This window comes from Exophiala mesophila (genome assembly GCF_000836275.1).
Source record: "Exophiala mesophila strain CBS 40295 unplaced genomic scaffold supercont1.5, whole genome shotgun sequence".
NCBI classification, from domain to species: domain Eukaryota; kingdom Fungi; phylum Ascomycota; class Eurotiomycetes; order Chaetothyriales; family Herpotrichiellaceae; genus Exophiala; species Exophiala mesophila.
Genome location: NW_015622508.1, coordinates 62,773 through 84,124, shown reverse-complemented (window position 1 = coordinate 84,124; position 21,352 = coordinate 62,773). Strand labels below are relative to the sequence as shown.

At 51.4% G+C, this 21,352-nt stretch overlaps 6 protein-coding genes across 7 annotated transcripts; 4 read left to right on the top strand and 2 right to left on the bottom strand.

The window, feature by feature from the left end:
* The first annotated feature begins 116 nt into the window (after positions 1–116).
* PV10_06837 lies at positions 117–2,807 on the top strand. 2 transcript variants are annotated; one of them, XM_016371679.1, is made up of 4 exons: positions 117–1,339; positions 1,389–1,473; positions 1,533–2,204; positions 2,271–2,807. In XM_016371679.1, the coding sequence occupies exons 1-4, from the start codon at positions 578–580 to the stop codon at positions 2,333–2,335; spliced, it is 1,584 nt and encodes a 527-aa protein (XP_016221011.1). In that variant the 5' UTR covers positions 117–577; the 3' UTR covers positions 2,336–2,807. The 2 variants fall into 2 exon arrangements, with proteins under 2 accessions (XP_016221011.1, XP_016221012.1); XM_016371680.1 differs by having other exon boundaries at positions 1,533–2,807.
* Positions 2,808–3,125: 318 nt separating this feature from the next.
* On the top strand, positions 3,126–5,041 carry PV10_06836 (uncharacterized protein). The gene is made up of 5 exons (XM_016371678.1): positions 3,126–3,349; positions 3,458–3,542; positions 3,607–3,689; positions 3,747–4,344; positions 4,418–5,041. Exons 1-5 carry the CDS (start codon positions 3,315–3,317, stop codon positions 4,580–4,582), a joined length of 966 nt encoding a protein of 321 aa, XP_016221010.1. The 5' UTR covers positions 3,126–3,314; the 3' UTR covers positions 4,583–5,041.
* A 4,663-nt stretch (positions 5,042–9,704) lies between these two features.
* On the top strand, positions 9,705–14,810 carry PV10_06835 (uncharacterized protein). Its single transcript, XM_016371677.1, has one exon. The coding sequence runs from the start codon at positions 10,376–10,378 to the stop codon at positions 13,499–13,501; it is 3,126 nt and encodes a 1,041-aa protein (XP_016221009.1). The 5' UTR covers positions 9,705–10,375; the 3' UTR covers positions 13,502–14,810.
* PV10_06834 (uncharacterized protein) lies at positions 14,770–16,216 on the bottom strand. The gene is made up of 3 exons (XM_016371676.1): positions 16,070–16,216; positions 15,920–16,003; positions 14,770–15,857 (listed from the first exon to the last, which is right to left on the bottom strand). Exons 1-3 carry the CDS (start codon positions 16,179–16,181, stop codon positions 14,890–14,892), a joined length of 1,164 nt encoding a protein of 387 aa, XP_016221008.1. The 5' UTR covers positions 16,182–16,216; the 3' UTR covers positions 14,770–14,889.
* Positions 16,217–16,448: 232 nt separating this feature from the next.
* On the top strand, positions 16,449–19,117 carry PV10_06833 (uncharacterized protein). Its single transcript, XM_016371675.1, has 2 exons — positions 16,449–17,035; positions 17,090–19,117. The coding sequence occupies exons 1-2, from the start codon at positions 16,796–16,798 to the stop codon at positions 18,755–18,757; spliced, it is 1,908 nt and encodes a 635-aa protein (XP_016221007.1). The 5' UTR covers positions 16,449–16,795; the 3' UTR covers positions 18,758–19,117.
* On the bottom strand, positions 18,995–20,483 carry PV10_06832 (uncharacterized protein). The gene is made up of 2 exons (XM_016371674.1): positions 20,033–20,483; positions 18,995–19,959 (listed from the first exon to the last, which is right to left on the bottom strand). Exons 1-2 carry the CDS (start codon positions 20,282–20,284, stop codon positions 19,294–19,296), a joined length of 918 nt encoding a protein of 305 aa, XP_016221006.1. The 5' UTR covers positions 20,285–20,483; the 3' UTR covers positions 18,995–19,293.
* Positions 20,484–21,352: the final 869 nt, after the last annotated feature.

Sequence of the window (21,352 nt, the reverse complement as noted above, 5' to 3'; positions counted from 1 at the left end):
GATTAATGGCCGAGAGAATCGATTTCTCCCAGGGATGGCCCAGCCACGTGGGAAGAAGTGAAAAGGCTTAGGCCAGTGTGGGCGTTCTGGTACTTTTATTATCATCAACAGATTTCCCAGGTCGTCTTGCACTGATTGAGAGACATGAGAAACAAGTGTTGAGGTTGAGTTGATCGTGTGCAGTTGCTGGAGTTGTTGCAGCTTCTTGGCTTTGATCTGCTGACGTCGTCAGCCTTGGTGTGGGAATCCATGTCAAGCAGGCACGGCACACAGGATCACACCTTCCATACCTTTCCTACCAGGTGCCAGGCCAGCCTTCCTCCCTGCCCCGCCTGAATCTGCATTTCCTCACTCCGTCTCTTCTTCTGGAGACGCTGGCGCTGGCGAACGACTTTGGCCTTACCAACTTCCAAGAATTTGCTAGGTTGCTTGAATTGACCTCTCTGTGGCCCTTGCCCCGTCCCGAACCGCACATCCGATCTGCATCCAGTCACCTAGTCACCTAGTCACAAAGTACAGGTTCACGATCTGACCACATCCATCACACACCTCCTGAAGCCCTTTCAGCGTTGACAGCATGTCCAGGTATCGACCTGACCCTCACTACTCCGAAGGTAGTCTTCCCTACCGAGATCCTCCGCCTCAACGATGGGACAGCGATCGCTTCGCCCGCGAACGAGATCTCCGCGGTCCGCCCGTCCTAGATCGCCCTTATGACTATGGGTCTGCCCCTTCCCGTCGACCACCACTCTACGAGGATGAGAGATACTACGAGGACGAGCGTTATGGATCTCGCAATCCTGTCGAACGCAAGCAATACTACCATGAAACCGAGTACTACGATCCTCGTGCTCAGCGAGGTCAGATGGTCCCCTATAATGCACGTCATGAACCTCCTCCTCGCCCGGGTATCCTCAGACGCCAGTCAAGTCTCGACACCTTTGATCGCCAACCCGCTCGGCGTCCTTACGAATACGATGAGGGCTATCGTCCTGCGAGACCAATTCCACCACGAGAGTTGATCCCCGTTCCTCTGCCGACTTCGCCTCCACAGAGGCATCCCCGATATGAACAATACTATGACGACGTTCGCGTCCAAGATCCGGACTACTACGGCGACGATGGTTTCCGAGAGTATCGTGAGAGGGAGTGGGTGTCTCGTAAGGCTAGAAATAGCCCTTCGCCAGAGCGGCGGACTGTCAAAGAAGAATTCATTGAAGAAAAGAGGGAGGAGGTCATCGAAGAGAAGCCATATCCGCGCCGCGGAAAGACTCGCATGCCCAAGAGGTTGGTGAACACCAAGGTGTTGTTCGACCTGGGTTACCCTTTCTACGAGGAGGTAGGCTGTATCCATTTCGCCCAAAGGGGTGCGATGCTTACATTGACAGGATGAACGGACAATTGTTATCGAGAAAGCTTTGGGACCAGACAACATTGACGAGATCTTCACTTTGAGCAAAGAGTATCGAGAAAGTGAGTGAATTGTTGTTTGCTATTAACGTCATTTCCACCTGGCTCTAACCGTGTCTCAGCCACGACCACGCGCTTGATTGAGCCAGCTCCAGCCTCAGGTGCTCCGAGTATACGTGCGCCAAGTCTGCGGGCCCCAAGCGTCCACGGTGGTGGCGGTAATATTGTCGAGGAAAAGAAATATGAAAAGGTGGAAGAAATCAAGACAGTTCCTCTTGCCGAAGCTCCTCGATCAGTTCGCGAGTGGGACGCACTATCGGTACGATCTCCATCTCCAAAGGGTCACCGGTCACGGTCTCGTCGAAGATCTCGTCGAGGATCCTCTCCAGTCATCAAGGAAACCATTATTGAGAAGGAGAAATTGGTCCGAGAAGTCTCGCCCGCGCCGACCAATCGCACCCGGAGGAGGGGTTCATCTGTGAGCGACGAATCATTCATCGAGCGCAAAATCACGCGTGAAGTCGACTTTGAAGACTCGAACTCGGTCCACGTTGGCCCTCTGGCGCTGGTAGTCGACCGAAAGCCGGCTAGGACAGACTGGGAAATTACGGAGGAAATTCGACGCCTTGAAGTAGAACGAAAATCTCTCAGACGCGAAAGACGCTCCGAACGTGGAGGGACAGAGATTGTCAAGGTGGAACGGGTCCGGGAGAGATCGCCCTCCCCTCGGGGTGCCGAGGTGATTCTTGAACGGAGGGGCGAAGAAATCCTCGAGGTCAGGAAGGATCGCCGAGGTAGGATGTCGCTCGTTGCGAAATGAATACCCTGAAACAAGATTGATCCTGATGCGATGTGGTTAGGTCGTGCACGGTCAGCCGCGCCCACTCCTGGCATGATCAGAGCCATGATGGCCACTTTGACTTGAGAACTTGCTCTGATCAAGTGTCAAGCCCGTCTCACCTACGTGACGACAGACCGCACTCCCGATGAAGAGCAGTGAAGGCCATTTATGAATAAAAAGCGCAGAGGCTGCAGGTTGGTCTTGGTGGATACGAAGGATATGTCGCGGCAGGATTTGACTGCAGACCAGATTATGCAGATGTGGGCGACGACGAACGAATTTCATATGTTCTGAATGGGGTGATAGGTCGATATGTGACCAGGTCTTGTCTACCGAGACATGAGATATATACGAATATTTGTGAATGAAGGAAGAGTGGTTTGTGGTCTAAGATGAATGGAGTAGAATCAATGCTGTCGAATTTGTCTTTTCTTGGTGTCTGTTTGAATACCACGATTAGGGGCCGATATTACGTGCCAGGTATTGTAGATCGTGGCTACTTAGGTATGGACCTGTTCATGAAGTCTGCAGGGTCTGATTAACATTTTGAATCCCAAAGCATTCATCGCGAAGATAAGAGAAATAAAGCCCATCCATATGTGCCTATCTTATTATTATTACCTACCTCAGGTACCTAGTTACGTACATGGTTATTAGGTCGTTATTATTAGCCTTTAGGGCATCTTTTAGTTGAGGTCGATAATCTGCGGGCGTCTTGGCGCGCATGTGATTACCCGTTTCCAGGCACCCAGGGTCTAGTTCCAGGCGTAACGGGCTCGACGGAAGACCTACTGGGCAGAGGGCCTATGAGTAATTGTGCCTACCGGTCAGTGGCTTGTTTACATGCTGCAACTTCTGCAGGTGCCTTCCTCCCCATTGACTTGGATTGATTTGACTTGACGTGGCTTCAGGAACGCAGGCTGACCCCCCAAAGTTCCCAATTGGCACTCATCAGCTTGAAACCAATTCTAAACAAACCACTCTCTTCCCATCGTCCACTCCTCCTCGAGTTACGTTCGCTCCATCATCCCTCCATCCATCGACCTCAGAATCGATCGCCATCATGGACAAATTCTCTGCCTTTGGCAAGAACATCAGGTTCGTCACCTCAATGGTCCCGCCCCATAAACTGCACCCTCCTGTCGCTTTGTGACACCAACCCCTTGCTCTTGCGAATCTTTGCTGACATCCTCTCGACAACAACAGTTCGGCCTTCAACTCGACCGTCTCCCCCTTTGCTCAAAGAAGTTCTCAATACATCAAGGAGCAACTCGGTCAGGCAGATGACAAGGTCAGCCTACCCATCATAGGCATCCACATCTCCAGCTCTCGCTGACATTCCTCTGGCTTTGCAGACCCAACTCCCGCCTGAATACATTGAGCTCGAAAAGAGAGTCGATGCCTTGAAACTCGTCCATCAAAATCTTCTCAATGTGACGTATGTCTGGAGATAACTGCCCATCCCAGCCGCCTGCGCTGGCTAATCCATCCATAGTAACCAATACTCGAACGAAGCATATGACTACCCACCCAACATCCGGGAATCTTTTACGGATCTAGGCAAATCGATCTCTGAGAAGGTTTCGCTACTTTCCCACGCCTCCAACACCGCCGAAGCCCAGGCTGCTTTCACTGCCCCTCCTTCCACCAAGCCTCAGCCCAAAACCTTTAACCACGCTATTGCCCGCGCCTCTCTCACGAGCTCTCAACTGCTCGCGCAAAGCTCAGCATCAGGCTCCACCAACACCAGCGAAGACCCTCTTGCGGCTGCACTTGAGCGGTACGCGCTTGCAGAGGAGAAAGTTGGAGAAGCCCGCCTCGCTCAGGACCATGCCATCCAGGCTCGTTTTCTCGCCGGCTGGTCCACAACCCTGAACACCAACATCCAATTTGCAACAAAAGCCCGTCGCGCCGTCGAAAATAGTCGTTTGATTCTGGACAGTACCAAGGCGGCTAAAAAGAGCCAGCTTCATGGACGAGGCCAGAATCCTGACGACGAGTCGGCCCTCAGTGAGGAAGCCCGCGCCGAGATCGAGGCCAAGGAGGACGATTTTGTCTCTCAAGTTGAGGAGGCGCAAGGCGTCATGAAGAATGTGAGTGTCGCCCTTTACGTCTACCCTCTCCCACCCAAAGTTAATATTAATCTCCTCTGCTCTTACCCATCAGGTCCTCGATACTCCTGAGCCACTTCGTAATTTGGCAGATCTCATTGCTGCCCAACTCGAATATCATAAAAGAGCCTATGAAATTCTCCAAGAACTGGCTCCTGAAATCGACCAGCTCCAAGTCGAGCAGGAAAGCAACTACCGCAAAAGCCGAGAGGGTGCTTAGGGGCAGTCACCGGGGTTATGGGACAACATTGGTTATCCGGGGCGGAATGCAGCTGTATGCCTCTGGAGCGAGTCAACTTTGACGACTTTTACATGGTTTTATCCCCCGACGGCGGATTTGTGGAGGCTATTATCGTGTTGAGATGATGGTCCCTGTGTACTTCTGTGGAGATCACCTCCAGTGTCTCGACTTCTCGTAATGGGAGTTGATTTTGAACAACACGCAAACTTACTCTCTGCGAGAGAGAGAGAGAGAGAGGCGAAGACCACATAAGTTATCTGGGTCTCAATGATTGCTGTTTTCTATTTAGACAGTTCTGTTCATAGCAGTGCATGCTATATTTGCAATTTTCAAGTCCGAGGCGCACTTTATCGCATCAATCGCTGACCAGTGCATGCGACCAGTGCAAGTTGGACGAGAATGTTATGATAGGGAATGGCACGTGAATGGGCATTATTAACGAGGCTGGCCCTGATAAGGCTGATAGGCATTGGGGAAAGTTTGCCGATCTGCGCCCTCACGCCTGCCAGATCTCCAACCAAGAGCAACTTGCAACTTGACCGTATCACCCAAGGACAATAGGCCTCTACATCCTCATTACTCGATCAGAAGTACGTCAACGTCGAGCCATACGATACTCTGCCCCTCCGGAAAGCCAAACTGCTCCGCGTGACAGATCGCTAGCGCAGGGGCATCCTCGATCCCCCCTCTAATCAGGTTACATACTACCGTTAGACGTATCACTACATATCAGCTCGGCAATTGGGTCGGTGTTGGGTTCTCACAACTGTTCTTGGATCGATATCAAGCTATCAAGCTTGTACAGAGACGTAACTAGTACTAAGAGCAGGAGACAAGACCTCAGGCATACACTATGGCGAACGGGTAGGTTAACCCCCGCAGATACGTTTACCCATCTACACCTCTTGTCACCTTGGTGCAGCACAACGCTTTGTACGCAGTGAATGTGATGATATGTGTTTTGTCTCTGCGAACTCAAAGTCGGTGTTGGGACCACACGGTCGATTGCAGGGAGCTTTGTGAACTCAATTCAGCCTTTCTTCCTGCCTCAGGATATTGACTTCGAAACAACAATGCGGTTGATATCAGCCAGCCAACACCGTTTTGATGGAGTTTAAACCCCAAGACGATCGCTATCCTACTGTTTGTAAGGGTTGTCCTCGTCGGATCACCTGCTGACAATATCTGTTTCTGCAGCTGGTCTCTCGTGGTCGGTCTCGTTATCGTTGCTGCACTCAGCGTTGGTGCCTGGTTTTTAAGCCCCAAGGGGGAGAATCAAACGTGAGTCATTCCTTCGGATCCCGGATCCTGTCTATCGAGCATCCTATCTGGACAACAGGCAGAAGAACAGTGTCGCAAGGAGCTTGTGAATTGCCAATCTAGATGCTGACTGGTGATATTGATCAGGATTTGGCGGAGTTCACTTATCCTCAGTTTCGCGAGTTGTTACATTATGTGGGGTAAGTAGAATCATGTCGCTTTGAAGATGGCGCAGAGCCTTTGGTTCTATGCTCTTCTCCGGTACCATATAGCTAATGCTCCATGCGTGTAGCAATCACCTTCTTGGCGCAATGGCATCCTTTGATCGAACCACGCATGGCCAAATTGCGGCCCGGCTATGCTGGTGGAAGTTAGCCTCGATCAACTACTGGGATTGAGACGGAGAGAGCTGTAAGAACCTAGTTCGATGGTACGAGATTGGGTCGTTTCAAGGCGAGGTTTCGGTTGGCGGTCAAGCTTTTATATCACTTCGCCTGTGAAGGCTACTTGTGGTGAAGACGGTCTAAAATGCAGGCAGTTGAAATCAAGAATTTAAGGGTGCCATTGTTTAGGTTCACTGACCAAGAACGGCCCAAATAATAGATGATACATTATCTTGCGTAGATCGTGTATGGATGGCAAAGCGGACTTTTGTAATTGGTAGGACCCGCCGGTCCCTGATTCATCATCGCCTTATCCAAACAAGGCTCATGAGGTGGTCAACAGAATGGACATATGTCAAGGCAATCGGGGGAGAGCAAGACAATGCCGCAAGTCGAGGGAGGCAAGAATGAAAGCATGCATTTGATGAGCAGAAGACATTGTCAAAGGCAACAGATGTTGACGTACACCAGTCGGAGGAGGCGAAAGTACTGCAGGTTTCACCGCATGGGAACTCAGCAGTCTGCTTTAGTCACGGGATCCGGACTGCCCCAACTCGCGGTTGTCAGATTGGACAGTTTAGCCTTCCGTTGGAGTGACATGTTCAGACTCTTGCCACAGATTATGATTCGTTCGGGGAGTCTAATGTAGTGTCAAAGCGGTCTGTCGACCTCCAGGACAACAGGAGGAAATGTCGCCCGAAGTACCTTCAGCAGATGACTTGAGCGAGCGCCTAGGAATCAACAGACGCTGACTCGGTCAGTTCTCAGGAGTCGGGACTTGGGGGCAGGCATGGCGTGTTCTGTTGCTGTTCTGGAAGATCATCAGTCGATGAGCTGGACTCAGTAAGAGAGGTTTATGGCGAGACGCCTGTTCGAATTCGGGGTAGTGTCGCGAGGAAGCGAAAGCGTATGGTTGTACTTATGCGTACGGGGTACTTAGTCAATGCACCATGCGGGTTCATCCGGAAAGTCGGTACTTGAGATTCAAAGTATGCGTACAGTAGTCTTCAAATCAAGCAAGGCAGTCTCTCGGCCGTCCCCACAGAGAGTTTCACGCTTGTGGTATCCCGATTTCTTGCGACTATTCTATAGAGTAGGACAAGAGGCGGTGTGCTCAAACAAAGGCCTGTTTGGGGCATTACAAGTCAATTGTTGGAAGTTGGCCGTATGCCGAGACCTCAACATTTCTCGCCATGGCTTGAATCCATGTAAAAGTGGCAGGTGCGATGTTGGTTTGGGAATATTGTGGATGAGGGATGCCTTGTGAGGCAAGAGGATGCTATACGATGACGGTGACGGAGGAGGCAGCATGAATGACAGGTTTGTGTTGGAAACTCATGGCGTGTAGAGACGGCCCAAGGGCCGAGGAGACCTTGATCACTTGGGGTAATGACTATTGGACTCGCTTGGCGCATGGGTCATGAGATGTTTGAGTTGTGCCCAACATGAGAAATTGGAAATGACCGCAAAGACAATGACAAGGGGCAGATAGGAGACGGTAGTGAGCATCAGTGAAGGGGGCGATGAAGATGGAGAAGGGAAGATGAGGATGAGGTTGCGGATGCGGATGACAGTGAGGATGAGACAAGGAAAATAAAAGATCTTGATGACGACCAATGACGCCAATTTTAGGGACGAGTTTCGTGCCCAACTCAATTCAGGGCAGCCAAATAGAGCGCAAAGACTTCGATGCCAGCGGCTCCCAGTGGTCATCAGGCACGTCAGGGTATGGCTTTGTACAAAGCACGCAGTCATGATCTACGAGGTACTAAGGTACCTAGTACTACTTAGTATAAAAGTAATTAATCGAGGGACCAAGAGCCCAACGAAAAGGCAACAAGACCTGGTGGCGTGGCTCGCGGACTGCTCGTGGCTGGCCGCTGGCCGCTGGACACGCATCGCTCGCGTAGATGCAGGATGCAGATTCCCGGCAAAGGCAATTGATGCAATGAGGGCGCTGGAGGCTCAGAGGCTACGAGTAAAGTAGAGAGGCTAGAAGCTAGAGGCCAGAGTTAGCCTTCGGGGAATTTCCAACAACGGTGCCATGCCTGGGACCGATGCTCCAGCAAGCGGGCTCTGGGGGTTGCAGCAGCCCAGGCCCCAGAGCATCGACAGGGGCGGTAATCTCAAAATGATGCAATCATGACCTATCCACGTTGGTAGATTTCGTCAGCCCGAGGTCAAAGGGAGGTCTCTCTCCTGTGAACCCATCGCGCACCCAGATGCAAGATGAACGCGAAGAGCCCCAAGAATATTGCCGTGATCATGGATGTAGTTTGCGTGAGACTCTATGACCTGTTTTGCACCTGTTCCTGACCGACGGTGTTGGGTTGTCAACAAAGGATTCGTTCATTGGTTAGAGGTATACTAATAGAGAACCACCTGGACTTGGGGGCTACGGGTGCATCCAGAGGTGGAGATTGCCTAGAAGTACCCACCTCGTTACCTCGTGAAGTGATACACGGTCCAGTAGGTACTTTCAATGTACCAAGTAACCGACCCTACTCGTACTTCTGTTCATAGATATGCTGGTGTCAGGGGCTGTGATTACTTGTGAGTCATGGATGTTGCTCCGGCGGCAGCGAAAACTAATCAACATCTGTCTGATATTCAATGTCTTTGGATTCGTATCGAGATTGATATCTTGCCTATTCTTGATATTGGTGTGGTGTATCCCTAAGCTTTGTCGAAGACAAGGCAGCGCCTGGTGAGGCCCGGAGGCGCATGGCCCGTCCCCCACTGCCACCGCCCGAGAGTCTATTCAAGGTTGCCAACGGCTGGGCCCCTTGCAACGGCATGGCACCAAGGTACTCGTACTCCGTAAGTGGCAGGTCAGAAGCTCGGGCGCTAAGCAGGCACCCAGGCTAGCACTATTTTGTAGACACTAGGCAGTAGGCGGGCGGACAAGCACGGCTGTTTAGGCACAAACGACGAACGGAGTTCGGGGCATCTCTTCCACTTGCATTAGGCTTCAGTGGTTGAGCTTTATTCGCTGCTTTACTTGGAGTACTGGCTGGGAGTTTCGGGCAGGACAGGCTGGAAGATGGCAGTCGTCAACCCATCAACTCGCCAACTGGTCAACTCACTCCACTGGATTAGACGCTGTTGGGGAACCTTGTTAGCGGCCTTTGTTCAACCGCTCGAGGCCTGATTTTTAGAAAGGCATCAATGGTCGTCCAGTCGTCAAGTTGTCCAGCCATTTCAGCCCATCCACTCACTTTAACCTCGTGGCTGGCCACAACGCTGGCCCCTCGGCCCACCCTGTCACGCCTGCTCGTCTCCCACAGCCGCACCCACATACACGTACACACGGACTCACTCCCACTTACACGGTTCCACCTTGTGGTTCTGTCTGGCTCAAGCACTGCCATCAACTGCCCGTTTGAAACCTTGTGGTATCAACCAGCTCCATTGTTCTTTCTTCGGCTACCTATGATTCACGAACATCCGTTGGGTCGGCCCCTTTGAACATCCTCCATTCATCCATCCATCATCCTCCTTTTTTGCCTACTGGTGCCGTTGGCCTTGCACGAGCGGTGAACCAGTATCCAACTCGACTCCTCGCCTCACTGAGCTCAAACCAGACTACGCCGACTGCCCATCCCAACCCACGCCGCAGACCTGCATCCAGGGCCGGTTCCGCTGACACAAGAGAGACAGAGACCACTTATCAGCCTCCAGTTCCAACGACAACATCATCTTCTCAACCCTATTTCCTACCTCCTCTCTGCTCCTGCAATTTCATTTCGCATTACTCACTCCCTTCTCTGGCCTCCACTGCGCACTCGGGCCCTGCATGACCACGGCGACTTGTCGTGTCCAAGAAATCCTGTGCACTCCCGTGTATCCTTGCTTCCTTCACCGCCTTGCAGGTGTGTCAAAGCTACACCGGGTCCTCCTTGTTGCCAATTCCGGTTCGCTGCCAATAATAACTGCTCCTCATCACCTCCGAAAGCCTCGTTCCTTCGACTTGCGTATCACCATATCCAATGTCCGAGCGTTGTCCATCCATATCTAGGTCTGATTGTGCTACAGCCACAACCCGCTCGAGGATCTCCAGTCGAGCCTGTCGAGGGTTGATGAGGTAACCCCTCACTGGGCTTATCACCACCCGTGGACCCCCCACAACATGGGCAAAGCACATCACAATGTCACTTCGCCCTTAACAAAGATAGAGTCGGAGCCAGGTCGCCACAAACACTTGTTTGGCATGCGGCAGAAATTTCATCGTCTATTCAGCAAAGATGATCACACGCAAAGTCCCATTGATTGTTCCGACGATGACGGCTGGCCCTCCAGCTGGACGCCCTCAGATCCCTCACGGCCAGATCCTCCTCGAGTTGGTTTGCCACGGCAAGCCACCTTCAGGCGTCAAAACTCGGAACGCCGAGAACGTCTCTTGCCCGTTGAGCCAGGTCATGCTGAGCGAAGAGCCTTCTCTTCCACCAGACAGATCTCGACGTCGTTACCTCGTCCCAGAGCCACTTCATCTCCGCCGTATTGGCAGCCAGGGAGAGCGTCTGCCCCCATCGTAGCCAATTCCATCAGGGTCAGCCCAGAAGATCAAGACTTTGTTCTTCCCACCGTCGTCGCCTTGCCCTCCGATTCTTCACTCCAGGTGCCGCCACCAGATCATGCATGGCCACCAACCGATCTTTTGGATCGTCCACCGCGACCACCCTCAACCACCTCATCAGATGCTTCGCAGTATGCTGCCATGGCTCATGATGACGACAAGGCCGACTTGCGTGCAGAATTGGATAGTCGATGGATTCTCAACCTCAGTATGCACTTTAGGGACAAGTCGGACCGAGAAAAGTTCTTCGTTACTTACGCAGAGACCCCTAATCGTTGGCGCCGTGTCACTGTTTCCTGTGACTACCGCAATGCTGAGCCGGGATCATTGGAGGTAGACTTGAAAGAGCTCCAATTTCAACGCGACAAGAGTTTACAGATATACGAGTCCATCCGAGACTCATTACCAGAGATCCAATTCTACGATACCGTCACGAACCTCAAACTGGAGACCACAGATGGACGCTTACACGTTCACGTCACCGAGGATGTCCATGAAATCATCCCCTACCCCTCGAGGAGCATCATCGCCCACACGTTCGCCGACCCAGAGACCCGTCCCTTGGAAGTTCGGGAGAGTGACCTGATCTTCGATTCCCATTTGTCGGGATTTGTCTACAAGGTCAAATATAAGGGCCAAGTCTACATCAAAAAGGAGATCCCCGGTCCAGATACAGTAGACGAATTTCTTTACGAGATCAATGCTTTGCATGACCTGCATGACTCCAACCACGTCATTCATCTGGAGGCCATCATCCTCGATGATGAGAGACAGGTCGTCAAAGGCCTGTTGATAACCTATGCTGAAAGGGGAGCAATCGTCGACCTTCTCTATGATCACAAGGGAAATATTTCATGGGAAGACCGTTGTCGGTGGGCCGAAGATGCCGTTCGAGGTCTCAGTGAGATACACGAAGAAGGCTACGTCCAGGGCGATTTTACTCTATCCAATATTGTCGTCGACGATAATAACCGCGCAAAGATCATTGACATCAACCGACGTGGCTGTCCCGTTGGTTGGGAGCCTCCAGAGATTGCCACAAAGATTGCCAGCAACCAGCGAATATCAATGTACATCGGCGAAAAGTCAGATTTGTATCAGCTCGGTATGACTCTGTGGGCTTTGGCAATGGACGACGATGAGCCTGAAAGACATGCTCCCTTCATGAGTGTGCAGGCATTTCCACAGGATGTCCCAGAATGGTACCAAGACATAGTCAGAATCTGTTTATCCACTCGTCCGAGGGACCGCTTGTCTGCCAAGGATCTGGTTGATCTGTTCCCTGAAACAAGTTCTACCTCTTCAGAGGGCACACGCCCTTGTTCGAATAGGCCTCGGTTGAAGCTGTTGAACCCCCATGACTATATTGACCCGGCAGATGCGGTTGGAAGAGACGACATCGAACGGCTAGCTCACCAACGGGACCAAAATCTTACGCCATACTCACCAGAGAGCTCCAGGGACGACTACTCTTTCACCTATCCCAAATCATCAAATTATGAGATCGAGAGCCAAAGTTCGGCATACGAGAGGCCGAGGGGGAGACGACCCCCAACAAACTTTGGCCATTTGGAAAGAAACGAAAGGCGACACTGGATTTCATATGAAGGGGAGACTCCTCGCGTGGAAGAGTCGGAGCCAAATATAGTCTCTGTTTCTCCTGGCGGCGACCGTGATTTGTATGATGAGATCGACGTCAACGGCCATCCCTATTTAATTTCACGTGGCACCTTTAATGAGGAAGAAATACGCATTCTGGAAATGGCCTCGAATACTGATCTCTGCTCCTCCGAGCAAGTCACACCTCAAGGAAGTGGTGCCCCCTCGATCGAGCGTTTGGAGCGCACGGCAACTCCTGTCAAAGATACTTCTGTCAGCTCTGATCGGACACCACGTGGAAGTCGGCTGACGCTACCAATATTTTCTCCTTCCGAAGAAGTAAATTCCACCAGTTCGATTATTTCCGACGAAACTGCTCGGTCCTTTGAAATGGTATCCACCCAAGGAAGCCCGGAGCAAACCCAGCCTGACACTGGCACGCCGGCGCTAGCCTCACATGGCCCACCAACGCTGCCATATGATGACAGTGGATATGATGAGCCATTCATTGTGTCCGATCCGACACACGAGGAAGCCAGTGTGACCGAAGACTCACTGTGTTCAGTTCATTCTGAGGATTTCAACGTGCTAATTCACCCGACCGACTTGTCCTTGTCAAGGGCAATTGAGAGCCAGACTGCCAGGTCTTCTAAAAATATCGAGGACCTCAGTATGTTAAGCGCAGAAAGATTCGCAAGTCTAGAGGAAGTCCCTGGTGACGCAAGTGGGAATATGCTTCTAGGACAGATGTCTCAGCCAGTCTCTCGCCCCTTTGTGGAATCTGATAACGTTGAAGGCCGCGCAAGTTGTTCAGTTACCAAAGGCCAGCTGTCGACATCGGCCCCTGCCGCAGATGATGGTCTCACCCACCACACAGACTTGACCAAATCACCTCCAGCGACTCAGACTTGCCTTGCTGACTCTACTGTCCATGGAGCGCCCGTCAACTTGCCACATAGCAGTGACGAAGAAGTGAAACCAACACAAGCACAAAATGGTGCAGAGTTATTGGATAGCTCTTCTAAGGAAAAGGCTTTGGCCCTTCCAGACGTGCCACATCGTCAGGTGCCACAGGAATGATACCGTCAATCCTATCGATTTGGGTACTTGTGCTCATTATTCGCGCTCCTGAGTTGGAATCCAGCAGGACGAACTGAACAACTCACGAAGTGGTACAAATCAGGCTCATGTTGTTATGGTGATACACCACTTGTACCTTCGTGGCACACTCCTCGAACTTGATCAACGTCTGATGAGGTAGGCCATGTAAATACCGACAATGGTTTCCCAAACGTTTTCAATCCTTTGGCCGGTTGCCACGAGGTTCAGAATGGCATACCGGTATGGGTTGGTGGAAAGGACAATGTCACGTGCGAACGACGAGTTTGATACACCGGAGTGACTACAGAAGTGTCTTTTCAGGCCCTGGCTGCCCGTCCGGACGATCTACAACGGCGGTATGATAATGAGGGCTAGGTTACTAGTTCCATGAGAGATGTGTGTTTGACGAACACCAAAGCCTTGCCTCCGAACCATATGAAGATGAACTGGATGTCGGATGACCTGACAGACTAGAAGCTGCCGGCTTTCAAGCCTTTGTGCCAAAGTGATCGGCGTGCGTGAGCATGGAACTTGGACTCAACCTCCTGGGCTCGGGATGACCAAAGAACGTGAGGATGGTTTGAGTAGCCAAGAACATGGGAGTCGTCATTGTATCTATAATTTGGGTGGAGTTTGCAGTGGTGTTTTGATTAGTTTTGGTTATTCTCTGGTACCTGAAGTTGATTTCTGGGCATTGGTCCTCACCACAACAGTCAACAGGCAACAGTCATTGGAGCACTTCTGGGAGTGTGGCCGGCAGGCTTTTCCTTCGAGCGCGGCTCTAGGTAGTGATCTACGAGCAAATCTTGTTGTCTGTTTGTTTTCCTTGGCGTTTTGACACGACTGAGCGGCTTTTACTCCCAACTTTGATGTGAGAGCGTGGAAGCCGACGACTGATATGACGATCGAGATGGCTGTTGATGGGCTTCAGAGTGTTCCTCGTCTTATTGCAGTTTCCAATCACGCCACGACATTGCCGGCCTGTTGGCCCACGATACACGAATCACGACTCACGACACAACTGCAGAAAGGCTGATGTTGATGGACAAGAGAAAGAAGAGATTGAATCGAAGCAAGAGAAGGTCATGTGAGTTATTCTCATGAACGGGAAGGGCGGACGAGCTGGATTTTTTTAGACTGAGGCTTGTATCTAGGCTTTACTCATGGCTCAGGGGTGCAGGTGGGCGAGTATAAGCAAGGCGGGCATTTCGCGGTACAATAGGCTGAGTAGTAGGCAAGGCAGAACAGAACTTATCTCATAGTTTTCCTCTGGGGATTAAGAATGTTATTCGGCTCGAGTTATTGACCAGATGATCTCTTTCCAGCTTAGATGGAGGGATTTGAGATTAGAAACCGCATCCTCGTGGTCAAGCTTTTGGAAAATCAGGGCTACTGAGCAAGTCTAGGTTTCTCCCGATAAAGACCAATTTTCCGTCGACAGGCGGATCTCCCCCGTGAGACTTGGCTGAGCTGCTGGAATCCGTATGCGGAGGTTCAATGATCTCAAATATTTCCCGAACGCCCTGCACCACTCGCACGGTGCCGTCGTTGAGCGGAATGAGACCCTTTGTTCTGTGGACCTCGTACTTTCGATCCTGGCCTACCTGTCGGTCGTCTGATTCCCAGAGGATGGTCTCAAGCCAGGCATGCAAGACTGGGAGTTTCTGAATGTCAAAGACGGGCAAGGGAAGAGTGAGGGTTGAGATAGTGGGGTCGAGATGAGAGTGACCTTTGGACGAAAAGTCGGGACCTGGAGTAGTGGATGGGAAGCTATCGTAGGCAAGCAAGTCGAGGACAGTGCCGGATAGCAAATCGACGCGCGAATGGGACGTTAGAATGAGCTTGGCCAGGCTATTGATCGAAGAGAGACGTTCCTGGACAACAGATAGTTGGCTTGGGGTGATGAGGTCGGTTTTATTAAGGATGATGACATCGGCATGCGATATTTGAAGGTGAGCCGTGGTCAAGAGGGGCTGGTCGTGCTGATGCTCGTTCTCGGATTCTGGTATCTCTTCTGGGGCGGGTTCATCGAGGCTCCTTAGGATATTCTTGGCGTCGACCACAGTGACGATGCCATCAAGATAGATGCTGCTTCCTAGGCCCTCATCGAGCCAGAACATTGGAGCTATATTCCCCGGGTCGGCGACGCCGGTCGTCTCTAACAGAATATAGTCAAAATCCTTCTGACGTTCGACGAGAGACTCTAGGGCGGCAACGCCCGAGTCCTTGACGGAACAGCATATACAGCCGTTTTGGAGAGGAATCCATTCTGTTGTCGATTGTGAGTCTTGAGATACTGTGAGGGATTTCTCGATGTCGGCAGTATTTCCAAATTCTATGGTCCATGTCAGTACTGGGAGTCTGGGAGAGTAGCGGTAATTGGACTGGGCAACGTGCCATTTAGAATGACGGCGATCTTCTTTCCATGTTCGGCAGTCAGTATATAGTTTAACAGAGTTGTTTTGCCGGCGCCCAGGTACCCTGACACCGGTGGTTAGTGACGTTGGAACCAGCAGGGGGCAATCAGTTTTCTGGGTTGTCCCGCACCTGTAACGATGGTTATGGGGACCTTCTTGACGGGTGGCTGGCTTCGCTGGAGGGAGCCCGGATCGCCAAGCTTGCTGACATCAACAAGTTCTGGAACATCATCCTCGTCCATAGCCACGAGAAGGAGATACTGGTGGAGTGGAAGGGTCTTTAGTTACAAGAACAATTGACTGTCGTCTACCCTGTCAATTTGGGAGAAAAGTACGTCATTTTGATGCCAAGCCACGTGCCTGCCTACAGCATTTGGTGGCGGCAACATCCGCGTAGCAGCCACACCAGCTGCCACAGGAGTAGCCACAGGAGTAGCCACATCCACAGTCACAGCCTCGTCATGTTCTTCTGTTGGCGGAGAGCCTTAGACCTTCTACCATCACCACCAACAATACCACCACCACCACCTTCTGCTCCGCCTCCTCCTCCCACCAGCGCTGGTTGACTTCATCCCAGTCCAGTCTCGAAATCTGATACGCGCCTAATGATCATTCCTTGTCGTTGTTGCAGCGCTCGCGCCCTCTGAAATTTATGTGTGTTGCGCCGTCAATCAAACTCTAAGATACACTGAACTGCGCGGACGTCGATTCGATTTGAAGTCTCCTTAGCCAGATCGAATCCAAACCAGGGCGAATTCCCACCTGTGTCGAGCGAGCCTATCTCACCCGAGGAGCTATAGTAGCCCATCCTCGGACACTTTGTCCTCACGCGTCGCTTCTGCGACAAGTCTACCTCATGACGGCAGTAACTCCTTCTCGATCAGGCGTATCGCCTTCGAGCTCTCCGCGTCTTCCCTCACCTCCACCGATTCCCGAAGTCCAGTACGGACCTCTGAGTCCAGGAATCTCAGATATTGGAAATGAACTCCAATTCGAGGCATCCCTGAGAGTTGACCAAGGCTCCGCTAGGAGGATAAGGCCGGGCACAAAGGCAGCGGACATGGCAATTGGCCCTCCATTGGTACCTCTGTCTCAGGTAAGCATTTCGTCTGCGCCATCTACCTAGGCTAAGCTGACTCATCTACTGAAGCTCGACTCTCCTTTCCAACTTCAAGAACACCTCAAAGCTCAATACGCCACCCTGACCCATACCCCTGATTCCACCCGAACCATCCCAGTCACAAAAGAAACTGCCCTGCAGTTGACAACCCCACCACAGATCAACGAGAATGAGACAGTAGACCGAAATCTGTGGCTTTATGAACTCTGTCGATTTCTCACCCAGAAGGCAAACATGGTTTCTATTTTTCTCATGAACGATAACCCTCCGTGCTCGAGTCAGACCTGTCCAGAGATGCGTGCGAGTGAGTGGCAATATCTCTGTGCAGTCCACGAACCTCCCAAGTCGTGTTGTGCTGTCGATTATTGCAATCACACATTGGACTGGGCCGCCAATGTCCTCACAAGTCCTAAACATTTCCCATCTCGATTGGCTTTGGGCGGCGAGGCTGGAAATGCCGTCAATAGCATGAGACAGCTGACCAACATCTTTCGAAGAGTCTATCGCATATTTGCACATGCCTGGTTTCAACATCGGGAAGTCTTCTGGTCCGTGGAATCGACATACGGATTGTACGTTTTTTTCAAGACTGTCTGTGACGAATATCACCTTATCCCTGAAGATAGCTATACTATACCCCCAGAAGCTGAAGGCGCACAAGACCATAGCAAGGCCTCTGATGACGCCGAAACGAAAGCCTCCACACACGTTCAGATTCTGCGCAAGCAGGATCCTCCCGAAAGCGGCTCAGACCCAGGTCGTGACACTGAACCCTTCTCCGCCGACTCGCAAGGTGGTCCTGCTGCGACTGCCCGGCGTCATAAACACAAACACACTCCCAGTACAGGAAGCCTAGTCGATACCATTACCGAAGGTCTTGAAGAAGATGACGAACAAGCGACATCATCATCAGCGAATATCCCACCACTCGACTCAGTGCAGTCTCAACTACCAACCGAGGGCGGACCGGACCGGACCAACCCAGTAACCCAGCTCTCTTCTTCAACATTACCTAGGACTGAGGTTTCTCCAGAGAGATCTTTACCCAAACTCGACCTCAGTAATATTGTCCCCAAATACGAGCCACGTGCACCAGAAGACCCTACACCTACGGCCCATGAAGTTGATCCGATGTCGACCTATGACATGGGAGAGCCTGGTTCCGTACAGCGCCCGTCTACCAAAGGCCAAGGGTCTAGTGGCACCTCGGCACCAAGTGTTGATCAAATCTCCACGCCTGTCAAGACGACTCAAGACGAGGAAGAAGAAAATATCACATCACCGTCGGGCGGAAGTATCCGCACTGTAGGCAGCGACATCCTTCAGGGCATCCTGGGTCACATAGGAGACGAAGATGAAGAGGTCGAGGGGGCTCTTCAAGCTGCCCACCGAGAAGAGGAAGAGGCGAAAACACGTCGCGATAGACAAAAGTCGACATCCCCCGCCAAGGAGGAAAAGACGAAAAACAGAAAGGACAAACGTAGTCCGAATAAGGATAAGAAGCGCACAGGCTCCAGCACGAAAAAAGAATCCGCCAAACCCGTGGATGGGCTTTCTAGTCCGTCTAGCAGCCCTAGTATCCAACCGACCGGGGCTTCAGATCAGGTCGAGGTGGCTGTATCAGCCATTGAAACTGACATGGATGACAGCGGTGGCGATGTCGCATCCATCGAATCGAATCCAGGCCCCGCAGCCTAGGGGTATATCAGTTGTAGATTTTGACTCTGAAGGGAGAACCGGATATGGCCTCGGCATCGTGGGGAGCTTGCACATACACAGACTCAGACTATGTAGTGAATAACTACATATTGAAGAAGGCGTTGCATCGAACACAACACACCGAACATCATTGCCATCTATTGCACTCTGACCGGGCTATTACGCTCCCAGACAACTTTCCATCATCAGCCACAGAGCTATGGGATTCATGCAGTAGTCTCCTTGTCAAATTGGGTTGATCAGTTGACACTTATGGCGGTAAGAGATGACTTAATTGCCCTCCTACGTGAATATATCGATGATGATGCACAGTGGTTATCTTGTGCATAGTTCTGGCTGCTAATGCGATGTGAATTCTTAGACAACGCTCTCGCGTTGTCTGTCGTCTGTCCCACTTGGGAGGAGAGAATTCGACGTGTCACGATCCCTTCGGTACAGCCATGGTAGTTAAACGCTTTGTCGCCATAATCCAAAATCCCCTCCCAACGCCGAATTACAAACTGAGCTCCTCGCGTTCATGGTCGAAATCTCAATCTGAAGCCGATGTCTCCTCCAGGCCCGCCTCCTTTTCGAAGCTCTCTCCCATGACTGCCCATCCAGTGCCCTGAGCCGTCTCCCTCGCAACCTTCGACCCAGACAGGCCGACCAGCTTGTGTCACAACATAGGTAAATCGAGCTATGGTCTCCGCTTCGCTGATCTGCTGCCCGTTGAAGTGTTTCCGTACGGCGGCGGCAAGATGAGGAGCGGGTTCCCTCGGTGCGGAATAGAGGGTTGAGACAGAGTTCGGAGAGGAGGGAAGATGAGACTGGTTGAGTTCAGACCTTCCAGTAGCATCGGGTGTTTCAATTGACCGAGCAACGACTGGATTTGTAGTACTCGAGGACACGTCGTCTAAGGTGGAGTCCTTGAGCGACACCTTGTCCGTCCGTTGGCCAGACTTTGTTTTGGTGCCTTTAAGACCGGCGCTCCCGTTCACCTGTACGGTTGCCGACTTTCTTTTCTGCCGCTTCTGCTCGTGTTGTTTACGTCGAGCCTGGACTGCAGAGGGGGACCGGAGCGCAAGGTGAGATGATTTGTAGATGATGTCGGCGTGAGGATGGGCAAAGGTTGAAGCAACGGGAAGACGATGAGCTATTCGATAGGTGCGGAGGAAAGTATTAGGGGTAGAGGTCCAGTCGTCCTTGAAATTAAGGTCAAGTTAGCCCATGGCCGTATATCTGCCAGGATATGATCTCTAATTATGGATAGCGTACTCTGGTAGAATTCACAGAAGTTTGGGAGGACTGTGTTGAGGTGCTTGCAGCTGATGTGGTGTTTGGGCCGGTGGCCAGCGGGCCCTTTTGAGAAGTGACAGAAGCCGAGTTTGCAGCCGGACGCTTCGACTTGGGGACAGTCGAGGCTGCGGTCGGTGCCGAGGCATTCTTGGGGTCTCTTTGGTTTGTGGGAATAATACTCGAGGCTTCGGACCTGGAGTCGTCGACAGTTTTCTTTTGGGCAGGTGGCATGATGTGAGGGGGGTGGTAGTGGGTTCTGCAACACAGAGACAAAAAGGTCCAAGGGACGAAAAAAAGAAAGACAGGTTAGGTCATAGCTTGAGAGGGGAAGAAAAGCCAGGGTTGATACAAGAAAGACTTGCTATATTGAGGAGCGTAACATTGTCGTGGATGCGGTGGTAAATGTCTCCAGATGAGGAGGACGCGCAGCCGGACAAAGACCAACCGACGACGAGGAAGGTGCGACGGCTACTCACTCAGAAGGCACGATGATATCATATGGGCGTGAGCCACAGTGCCCGAAATGCCACAACATGCAGCGAATCAGAGACAATTGATCCAGCTTAGAGTTTGACATCTTGGCAGGGCCTCAATCAAGCACCAGCCACAGTGCACAGGCACGGTTTCCACTTCAACCTCTTGAAATCCGGGGTAGAAGCACACCCACAAGTCCACAACCACGAACATGTATGCAAAGATTGGAAGGCAAAACATGTGAACGCGAAAGTGAAACGAGTGAGAATTAATACACTGGTACAACCGGCTGTAATAGGCTAATATATGATGCCGGGAAAAGGTGTCAAATAGTGGTGCAATATAAATACGTCCATTAATGAGAGCATCGTCATGGCTCTAAGTTAGTATAGCCCATCGATCACATCTGTGTTATAGTTATCTAAACAAATTGGACTCATTAGAGGCTATATAGCAGCAGCACTCGATGAGGAATATTTGATTGACACACTTTTTGACACAGACGTCCAGTTGGTCAGCATCTGGCGCCTTGCTTCTAATGGGATTGTGCTAAACCTTGTTGAATCACAGCTAGGATATCGTTCAACAGGGAGTACGAGATTTGTAGGCGTTGAGCCATGGCTTCTTTCCATTGGGATACGCTCTTATTTCGAACGGCCTTATTTCGAACGGTGTCATGGCTGTCCTATCATAACTAGCCTGATACTAATCGCATGCTACTGCGAATGGGGAGGAAAACTATAAATATAGTTAGAGGGAAACACACCTTTTCATGTTTTCGAGAACAGGGACCGACTCTACTAGACTTAGAGCTTATGTTCCAGG

Excerpts from the sequence above, each read along its gene's own strand:
- PV10_06837 (XM_016371679.1), top strand. The coding sequence starts at position 578 with ATGTCCAGGTATCGACCTGACCCTCACTACTCCGAAGGTAGTCTTCCC. Across the intron at positions 1,340-1,388 it reads GTTACCCTTTCTACGAGGAG|GATGAACGGACAATTGTTAT; the intron begins GTAGGCTGTATC and ends TTACATTGACAG. Across the intron at positions 2,205-2,270 it reads GGTCAGGAAGGATCGCCGAG|GTCGTGCACGGTCAGCCGCG; the intron begins GTAGGATGTCGC and ends CGATGTGGTTAG.
- PV10_06833 (XM_016371675.1), top strand. The coding sequence starts at position 16,796 with ATGACGGCAGTAACTCCTTCTCGATCAGGCGTATCGCCTTCGAGCTCT. Across the intron at positions 17,036-17,089 it reads CATTGGTACCTCTGTCTCAG|CTCGACTCTCCTTTCCAACT; the intron begins GTAAGCATTTCG and ends CATCTACTGAAG.
- PV10_06835 (XM_016371677.1), top strand. The coding sequence starts at position 10,376 with ATGGGCAAAGCACATCACAATGTCACTTCGCCCTTAACAAAGATAGAG.
- PV10_06834 (XM_016371676.1), bottom strand. The coding sequence starts at position 16,181 with ATGGACGAGGATGATGTTCCAGAACTTGTTGATGTCAGCAAGCTTGGC. Across the intron at positions 16,004-16,069 it reads CCCCATAACCATCGTTACAG|GGTACCTGGGCGCCGGCAAA; the intron begins GTGCGGGACAAC and ends CACCGGTGTCAG. Across the intron at positions 15,858-15,919 it reads GATCGCCGTCATTCTAAATG|AATTTGGAAATACTGCCGAC; the intron begins GCACGTTGCCCA and ends CATGGACCATAG.
- PV10_06836 (XM_016371678.1), top strand. The coding sequence starts at position 3,315 with ATGGACAAATTCTCTGCCTTTGGCAAGAACATCAG. Across the intron at positions 3,690-3,746 it reads CAAAATCTTCTCAATGTGAC|TAACCAATACTCGAACGAAG; the intron begins GTATGTCTGGAG and ends ATCCATCCATAG. Across the intron at positions 4,345-4,417 it reads CGCAAGGCGTCATGAAGAAT|GTCCTCGATACTCCTGAGCC; the intron begins GTGAGTGTCGCC and ends CTTACCCATCAG.
- PV10_06832 (XM_016371674.1), bottom strand. The coding sequence starts at position 20,284 with ATGCCACCTGCCCAAAAGAAAACTGTCGACGACTCCAGGTCCGAAGCC. Across the intron at positions 19,960-20,032 it reads CTTCTGTGAATTCTACCAGA|GACGACTGGACCTCTACCCC; the intron begins GTACGCTATCCA and ends CTTAATTTCAAG.